We start from the raw sequence: 9,598 nt of genomic DNA, 5'->3' as shown, positions 1-9,598 counted from the left end.
GGGATTTTTAATTTGCAACACTGTAAGATGCTTAAATAGAGTCGTGGTTAAAAAAAAAAGAACATCTGCCTGGATATCTAGTTTTTTTTTTTTTTTACTTATTTATTTTTATCAGGGGACACAATAAAACTCCAGTCACTTGTAGGTTCTAAAAGTCTATATATCAAACTTCAAGTGTAGCAGACACACAGCAAAATCCTTATTTAGATACATTTATTGCTGATCAAAGATAAAATCAAAGTGGAAAATCTGTGTGTAAAGAATCATTTAAACTGCAGTTTAGAGGATCTTAGAGGAAAATGGCAGCCAGCTGCTGCTATCAGATGTTCTTTTACTGATCATCACAAAGTCAGACTCACTCTATAAACATTGGACCTTTGGTAGATTTGAAGCATAGCGACAGTGATAGCACAAAGACCAGGAGCAAACACATTAGCATCGACCTTGGAGGATGAACTTTTGCTTCCCATCAATATGAAAAGGGTTGTGATGCCATTTCCTGAACATTTTCACGGAGGTCATCTAAAGTAGTGTATAATTAAACAGCAAGGCTCCGGGAACAAAAATAGAACATGTTTTAGTGAAAAAGCACACATACATACACACACCCACACACGCACACCCACACAGAGATGCTGCTATTAGCAGTATCATCTGACTTCTCATGTCTGGCAGAGACCAGACCCAGAACTAGAGGAAGGACCAGACGGGTCAGAAAATTTTCATTACTGCATTTTCTCTGAGGGTTTTCTTTTTCTGGCCCAAACTCAGCAGCTGCTTAGGACCCTCGACCTTCACGGGCCCCTCTAAATGCTTAACATTTAGCAGATCTAAAATTGTTAGCGTTGTTTATTGAGAATATTTCTGATATATTTCAATAACTGATTTTATTGGTTGGGCAGAGACAAGTTTAAAAAAATATATATAAATTTAGGATTTAGGAAGTAAAAGTTCAAAGAATCATCTTCATAGTTTCACTGTTGTGTTACCATGGCTACAATCTGACACCATCGGTAATCTTTGTGTTTCAACGCGGTTTGTCCACAAATACATCACTGCAAATAATAATCAATTATCAGTGATTACTTTTAGCTCGACCAGTTAAACTTGGCCACAGAAGATGGTTGTTTTGGCTCCACAGGTTTTGTGGGACAAGATTTTCAGATTGACGGCCCGGCTTCATTGTGAGCTGGGCAGTTCTGTTGTGCCCTTCAGTGTTTACAGGTTCACTTCTGGGAGTTGCTGAAATGAGTGAGTGAAGTTGCAAATGCTCAGTAGAGAAGTTTGAGGCATTGTGGTGCTGCAAAACTCTGACATCAGAGCTCTTGCAGACTGTAGTCCATGCAGAAAATAGAAATCATTTTGATAATGCCGACTGACATTAAAGAAAGAAAAGTTCTCTATAGTTTAACATCAGACTGTGAAAAAATGTTTACCTTTTTCATATAGTATAGTGTAATCTGGCATGAAGTGTATAGAAAACTGCTGCTTTTCACAACATTTACTAAGAACGGTCGCTATTTAAATAAATAAGGCTGAATTCTCCCCAAATACAGCTGTTCTAAAATGTTTTTTCCAAGTCGGATGTTATTGTGTTTTACTAGTAGCATCAATGAAATGAAGTTCATTTGGCCTTAGAAGAAATGGAACGAAACAGGAAAGAGGCCAACATGTAACAGAGGAACTGTAGTGGGGCGTTAGCTCGTCAGCTAACTGCTCTGTACTTTATTTCAACATTTTTTATTACATTTTGATGTTTGTCAACATAAGCCCTCAGACAGGTTACTGTACGGTCGTTTCATCAATACGCCATGCAGAGTGTGTAGACAGTATCCCCCCCAAACACATGAAGCAGAGACAAACTGATGTAAAGCTGACAAATGTAAGTCTCGATAAGACTACATGATAATATATTTACTGTGCCAGTGAAAAGCTTACATACACTCATCATCAGAATCAATATTATATTAATTGAGCTTTTAATCATGAATCCCAACTGTTCTTTTTTTCAAAGTGGAACAATTAGTTGGCAAAAACTCTTAATTTATTTGAGAAAGAATAACTGTGCGAACAAGCCTGAGTTTCTCAGATTCATGTTTCATGCATTAGAATAATGTTTTGGAATTTTTGGAAACAACCAAGACACGATAAAGAATCAAGGATATCATAGAATGGAAGATGCCACAATGTCTGCAGTGTGGAACATCAACATGAACTGAGAAGTAAAATGTCCCTTTTTTATACTTTCAGATGAAAATCTCTCTCTGTTCATTTAGGCAAGACAAATATTTAATGGTCTGGATATAATAAGAAATAGGAATGGATGAGATAAGCTGGGCGTTTTAAACCAGAGAACAATGCACCAGCTTTTGAGCATGGTGTTGGTGGCATCATACTGAAGGTTCTTTTAGCGCCAGTGTTACTAATGTGTCAAACAAAGCAGGTGGAAGAAGACGGATAAAGGATTATCTTCCATTTCTTCAACTACACCTCCAATAAACATTGGAAAAGTTGAAACAAGAGAACCAAGCGAAGGTTCAGGCAGGACGATGACCCCAAACTGAACTGGAAACTGGTTTTGGAGTAAATACGGGTCCAGAATGTGTGTGATTTATTTCTAATTTGCAAATGAGATAAATATTGGTGGGGTTTATGTTGCTCTAGCTGTGTTTCTATTACACACGTGTGCAAAACTTGTCAAAAAAAAAAAACAGAACAACCCCCCCCCCCACCCGCAATTTCAAAATGGTGGCATTTCCACTAAATAAGAAAAGCAATTAAAATCACATGTGAATAAAATTGTCCACACAATCAGTCATTAAAACACATGGGAAGCCACTGTCCAACTGCTTCCTGTCATCTTATTCTTCATGGTTATTGATCATGTGACTCAACTGATGCCAAAAAATGTTTCTATTGCAGTTTTGTAAAATAAATACATTTTGATTATGGGCAAAAAAACCCCACCTCACACCAAAACTTCTTATCGACAAACATGAGTATTTTTCTTTTTCAAATTGTCTAGTCTCTATTAAGCAAATTTATTTTTGAAATATAAATTCCTCAGTTACATGGTCAATGGACCGCTGCTATCGACCCTGAGGATTAGTGTATGTAAACTTCTGATTGGAAGCGTAACTAGGTCGACTCTGACTGCTGGTAAGATAATGACTATTCACACACCTGCGTTCTGTCTCTTTAGACCACAGGAAATTGTGTCAAGTAGAAACACAAACGTTAAACTATAAAAATGCTTTAAAGTGAGTTAGTGGTGCGTCGGTCCAGTTCCACACTGCCGGGTTACGGGATGGATGAGCCAAGTCCTGGTTCTACTTACAGTATCCAGACGTTTCTGTCTTCAACTGAAGAATGTGAAAAATGTTGTGCTTTGCAATGTTGGGAAGATGAATCAAACTCATCAATGAGAGTTTAAGTCTCATCACTACTTGAGCTACACTGAAGAAATGTAAAATATTACATAAGTGAGTTATTAGGAAAGTGATGAGCTGATGGGTTCAGTTGAGTAGATGACTGTTGAGTTTCCTCTTTCCATTCTTGTCCTCTTGCTCTCCATCCTGTGTGTGTGTGTGTGTGTGTGTGTATAGAATACAGAGGCGAGCCTCCCCATCTGCAGCTCAACAACCTGTGTGAAGGAAAGTGAAAGGCATTAGCAGCAACTCCTGGCTCTGTCTCACGTGTCGTGTGTTTGCGTTCTGAGTGTGTTCGTGTACAAAGGAGGACAGAAGAAGGGAGGGGTGTGAAAGGCGGAGTGAAAGAGAGCAGGTGTTGGAGTGCTTAATGGCTGATAGTGTGAATGGCCACTGCTGGTCCATCCAGATTAAGGGAATGAACTTCTGCTTTGTCTCCAGACTGAGCGCTGCAGCAGCACTCAGACGTCGTCCATCGGGTTCTTCTGGGACGTTTAAAGAAGCTATGAAAGATTTCCTCGTCAGTGCCGCCTATCCACTTAGAACATTTGACAACGATTTAACCCTCTGGAAGTATGGAGCCCATCTGTTGTGTCTGCCTTTACATTCACTTCAACAAAGAGCACAGGGCGCAGTTTTCACACAGAATGGATGCAGCACCAAATAAAAGCTTATTTTTCTGCTTTGCCTCCAGTCAGCTCTCTGCATCACATGTGACTCTTTCCTGTCTGAGGCTTTGCTCATCACAAAAATACTCCAAAACACCTGGACTGTTTTATATATTGCATAACTAAAATCAATGTACATTGATATATTACATTGACTTGACACATGCTGGCACATCCTACGTTTTCGAGGCCACTTCACACATGTGTGTGGTTTGAGGACACTATAAGAAGAACAATTTGGTAATAAACGTAACCATTGATTTACAGTACTGTGCCAAACATATTTGCTCTCTTACAGATTTTTTCTGTTTGGCTTTTTATCATGGATAAATGGTTTAGATCATCATAGATGATTTGATTTATTTGATAAAATAAAGCTATCTAAATCAACCTGGCCAGATGTATAAAAACCAAAAATGTAATGACACCTGGTTTCCCCTTTATTTTTATTCACATATTTGTTAAAACCGTCATTATGTTATGATAGTATAATAAAAGACAGATAATTTATGAAAAAAAATAAATCAAGGTCACCTGCCTTTTCCTTATGCTGTGATCTGCTCAAATGATCCCAGTCAAAAACAACCAATCAGAGCCAAACAGCACCGCTCACATCCTCACTGCTACATACAGCTGGTTCCCTACAACATGACAGCTAGATTGGTTAGCCTGGACACCAATGATGGGACATAAACTGTTTTCCTGTAAAAGTAAATTGTTACAGTGTACAACGTGCTAATTGCTCAATACTCCATTAGCGCATTGAGTAATGAGTACACAAGGTTGACTGACAGCTTTAAGCCCCTCCTCCTGGCTGTGATTGGTTGGTTTTGGTCAGAGCAATGCATTTCTTCAACAGACCATAGCAGCTCAGGGACAAGATGGAGGAGATCCATCTTTTCACAGATTGTCTCTCGTAACACACTGTCATGTCATGTCATGGTTAACAGATAAGTAAAAAACATATTTTTATAAAAGTTACATACTGCAGCTTTTATTCCAATTTTTTGTACTTTTTTAAACAAAATTAATCTGCTGCTTTTATGCACTTAACAACTGAACAGAGTCGGCAGCGACCCCAACACCATTGAAAGGTCACAAGAAATCATTTCAATTCTGTCACATATAGAATCCAATTGATTCTAGTTATTATATAACACAATAAGCTCAGTTAACTATACAAATTAGTTTAAAGAAAGGTTATGAAGATTATTTCAAATTTTGCAGTTTCCATCACCCTTTTCTAATGTGACATTTCAAAAACATTGATGGATACACGGCTAATGACAACAGTCAAAGATGGAGGTTGGGTGATGGTGTAAGACTGCTTTGCTTCTTCAGGAAGTGAATGACCTGCCACACTTAACCCTGAATTCTGCTGATGGTCTTGATGGAGAGACTCCACCCATCAGTCTGTGACATTAAGCTCAAGCAGACTGGAGTTCTGCAACAGGACAGCAGGACGTTCACCTCTGACTGGATAAAAAAGTGGAGAGTCTGAAGTGGCTGTAGTTGGAGTCTGATCTTAATTCTGATGAGGATTCTATGGTCTGACCTTAAACTGTCTGTTTACGATTAAAATATTTCTACTGAGATCTGGGATCTATTTTTTTTCCTTTTTTTTTTTACTAAGGGCCAGGTTAGATGGAAATGCTTCTTTCTCTTCATAGACAAATCCTTGTTTAAAAACTACTTCATGTATTTACTCAGGATATCTTTGTTAGATATTAAAAGTTGCTCAATAAACATGGAGACAAAAAATATTTAAGAGGGTTAGGGTTAAGGTTTCCTTTTGAAACACGTTATTTGCATCTGGAAACCTGTTTCAAACCAGCACTGAGAATTCAGTGGAGTGTCTTGGATCCAATAAAATACAAATGTGTGCATTAAAATTATATGCAGATCTCTTAACATTGTTTGTACAAAACATATCACTCCTGCGTTTCTTGGAGCAATTTAAACCAGTTTGCTCAAGTGAACTAAAAGCCCATCATTGATTCAAACTTCCTCAGCTCTGAGGAAGCTGACATTACCCTACTTTGGACATTGGAAGTCAAGTTTTGTTGCTATGTATAATCTGATTTCTGAGAAACTCAAGCTAGTGCACAAGGAGACATTTTCACATGTGCAGAAAATACTCTCCTACAACCAGATGGGACGTTGAGCTTCAAAATGCATATAACAACAAATAAAAGGCTAAAGCAAGAGACCCTCACCCTCCAGAAACAGTGGGCAATTTATTATAAGCCACAAATAAACCGAGACAGGCTTTTCATCACCTAATTCTAAGCTTAAGACTATAAGCCTGAAAAAACAACTAAAAATGTCAAAAATGTGTCTGAATGAGTAGCTCCATGTCACACTAGTAACAGTGGAAATCTGTTAACTTCCAACACGTCTACTCTGTCTTACTGCCAAGGGTAGAGGCTCCCTTGCAAATCCAAAAATACATATTTGGAAAATAGACGGAGATGTGACCACTGAAAAGGTTGGCCGGTTTTTAGCCCTTCTTTCACAGATTACATCTTTTGATTATTAGTCAGCATCAGTAAGAGCAATTTTTGTGTCAAAGTCAAGAGCCGTGCATTTCTTCTTCAGACTACAATAGCAGCTCAGGGAGGAGATCCATCTTCTCACAGACTGTCTCATAACACACTGTCACAACATGGTGACACTTTTAACAAATATGTACAAAAACATATTATTTTTTACAAAAGTTACAAAGTGTAGTGTGAACATCTGATACAAAGTTGAAACAAACTAATATTGTACCTGATGGTTTAAACCCAGTCAGCTGCACCACCTGTAAATAAATAAACAAACATTCTGTATTCATATTTAACTTCTAAACATAGCAAAGAACTAAGGACATTGTGGTCAATTGTTTCTTTGTTGAAACAAGACTAAAACAATACAGGTAAAAATCCTGTTTATTTGCCTTTATATGGTTCCTCATGTATAAAGAGAATACACTAGAAGGTTGAGGAACGGAGTTGAGTGTGTGAAGAACATGCCGATTCTTTTTGGCTAATGCTAAATAGCACAATCTGCTACTGGTTCTTTCTTTGAGCTTCTGGTACATCAGGTGCAGACACTCAGGGTCAGGAACCTGATTGGTTCATGACCAGCAGGATCCTGCTACAGTGGTTATTTGGCATCTGCTCTGCCATGTTTGATTGATGTGGTTCTTCTACATAAGCTGCAGCATCATGTGGAGGAATCCCCATTTCAAACTCCAAATGAAAAGCCAGGCTCTATTTAATGGCGGACATCAGAGATAGAAGTGAGAGATAAAGCTGCGCCTGCACTTAGAAACCACAGGCAGTCTTCTACAGATTTACAGTGAAGGTTTGCAGGATTAAAGCTGTGTTCATTAGAGAAAGACATGGTGATGAGGTGTCAGTGTACATGACAGACTAACTCCCAGAGGAATGACCCGCACATCCTGGCTGTTGCCCCGACACAATGCTGCTCCATTCTCATCTCATCTCTGTTCAGTCCTGGTAACAGTCCACAGAGTCACAGTGTGTGGGTAAACTCACAGCTATTTTCACGTGTATAAAGTGTAAACACTGATCAGCAACTTATTTGCATAATCCGTTAGTCAGAACTGACCAGGTGAAATCTCATCATCTGGGAAAGACTATTTGCAAAACATGTAATGAACATGTTTTGTGTAGCCCACAGAACTTTCCTAACTAGCTCAAGGATCCATAATAGGTCTCCTTTAAGATCTCTTATTTTGATAGTTGTTTACAGCCCATGCAATTCCAGTTTACCGTCACATACTCACATACTTTTCCACATACTCAACTCTGCTACTTAGTCCACAGATGCATTTTCCTTCTAAAGATGTGTTCATCTAAAAGGAAATAAACAAGCTTTCCAATGGAATAATAAGACTGACTGCCATGAAGCATTGTTACAACAAAGAAATAATCAACAGTTTCCTTAGTTGTTGCTTTGTTTGGGATTTTAGAAAATGTTAATGTGGTCCAAACATTACTCACTTGGTTTCCTGATGCGTGTCTCAAAGAGAAACTGACAAAGCTTTCCTTTTTGAAACTCTCTGAAAGAAGCAGAAGAAATCATTTATTTCAGCTGAATGTCTCTCGAGATCCACATATTTGTTTATGCAAGGTCAAAAAAAGTAAGTCAGCCTGAATATAACACAAGCAAAGCTTTTTAGAACACAAAGAATAAGAAGATGTAAACAGTCCAATGGGAAAAGAATGAAATCTGTCAGTTCTACATTCCTTTACTGATACATTTACTTTATTATCTTGGTGCCAAATTGCCGGTCAGGGATGCATTATGTTTTAGGGAACTAAAGCATAATTAGTTCCCTAAAGCATAATCCAGCCTTCATCCAACCTGAACCTCCATGTTCAGGCTGGATGGAGGTGTCTGTCAGCCATTTTCAGATCTCACAGATGTTCTATCTGATGGTTTGCCCCCTCAAGGACATTCCCAAGGAGGTTCTGAAGCCTTAGAGATCTGGGCCGGGTTCTTTGGGTCGTTGTCCTGCTTGAACTGATGTCAAGATGCTCTGCAGCAGGCTTTCATTCAGGATATCTGTGTGCTTTGTTATCATCTGTCCTCTATCCTGACTAGACTACCACTTCCTGCTGCTGCTACACATCCCCCTAGCATGAAGCGGCCACCGCCGTGCTTCAATGTAGGGACAGCATTGACCTGATGATGATCTGTGTCTGATTTCCTCCAAACATGATGCCTGGCATTCACATCAGAGTTCAATCTGTGTCTCCTCAGAGCTGAGAATCTTGTTTCTCTTGGGCTGAGGTCCGTCTCCAGACTCGCTGCCATGAGCCTTTTATTAAGGCGCAGCTTTCATCTGGCCGAGCTAAGATCCAGGCTGATTGGTGGATTGCTGAAGAGATAGTTTTCCTTCTGGAAGGTTCTTCTCTCTCCACAAAGGAACCCTTCAGCTCCAACAGAGTGACCATCAAGTTCTTGGTCTCCACCTTGACTAAAGCCCGTTATACCCGATCACTCAGTTCAGGAAAAGTCCTGCTGCTTCCAGCAGACTTCCAGTGATGGAGGCCGCTGAGCTCACTGGGATCTTCAGAGCAGCAGAAATTTTTCTGGATCTTTCTCAAGATTTGTGCCTCAAGATCATCCTGTCTCTGAGGTCTAGAGACAGTTCCTCTGACTTCATGCTTGGTGTTTGACCTCTGACCTGCTCTGTTAACTGTGGGACCACCTATGGGCAGGTGTGAGTCTTTCAAAATCAAGTCCATGTCAAATCAAGTCCAAAGTCAATTGAATTGATCACAAAGACTTCACAAGGATGATCAGTGGAAATGTCTCAATTTTTAGCTTGATGGCAGTTTGTGTATATTTATATGAATCTGATTTCTTAGTTTTCAATTCTAATTAACCCGTTTAATCCCCAATTTTTTCCTGCAAAATAAGTGCATGCATTTCAATCCTTGGACCTCCCTAACACATGATATTTATGAATTATTACATTTTATGTTG

General features: G+C 39.1%; 1 protein-coding gene across 2 annotated transcripts in view; it reads right to left on the bottom strand.

Moving 5' to 3' along the window:
- Positions 1-2,754: 2,754 nt before the first annotated feature.
- Positions 2,755-9,598, bottom strand: part of adgrd2 (adhesion G protein-coupled receptor D2) — a 43,599-nt gene continuing 36,755 nt past the window's right edge. The window contains exons 24-26 of one of the 2 annotated variants that reach the window (XM_023341855.1): positions 8,107-8,165; positions 6,869-6,899; positions 2,755-3,643 (exon numbers count right to left, since the gene is read on the bottom strand). In XM_023341855.1, coding sequence (XP_023197623.1) covers positions 3,636-3,643; positions 6,869-6,899; positions 8,107-8,165 — 98 coding nt within the window. In that variant the 3' untranslated portion in view covers positions 2,755-3,635. Of the gene's footprint in view, positions 3,644-6,868; positions 6,900-8,106; positions 8,166-9,598 lie in introns of those variants that run through there. The other variant, XR_002753443.1, reaches the window with a different exon arrangement.

Source organism: Xiphophorus maculatus, chromosome 11, assembly GCF_002775205.1.
Source record: "Xiphophorus maculatus strain JP 163 A chromosome 11, X_maculatus-5.0-male, whole genome shotgun sequence".
In the NCBI taxonomy this organism is placed as follows: domain Eukaryota; kingdom Metazoa; phylum Chordata; class Actinopteri; order Cyprinodontiformes; family Poeciliidae; genus Xiphophorus; species Xiphophorus maculatus.
The sequence above is the reverse complement of the archived record's forward strand: the minus strand, read 5'-3'. Positions and strand labels throughout refer to the sequence as shown.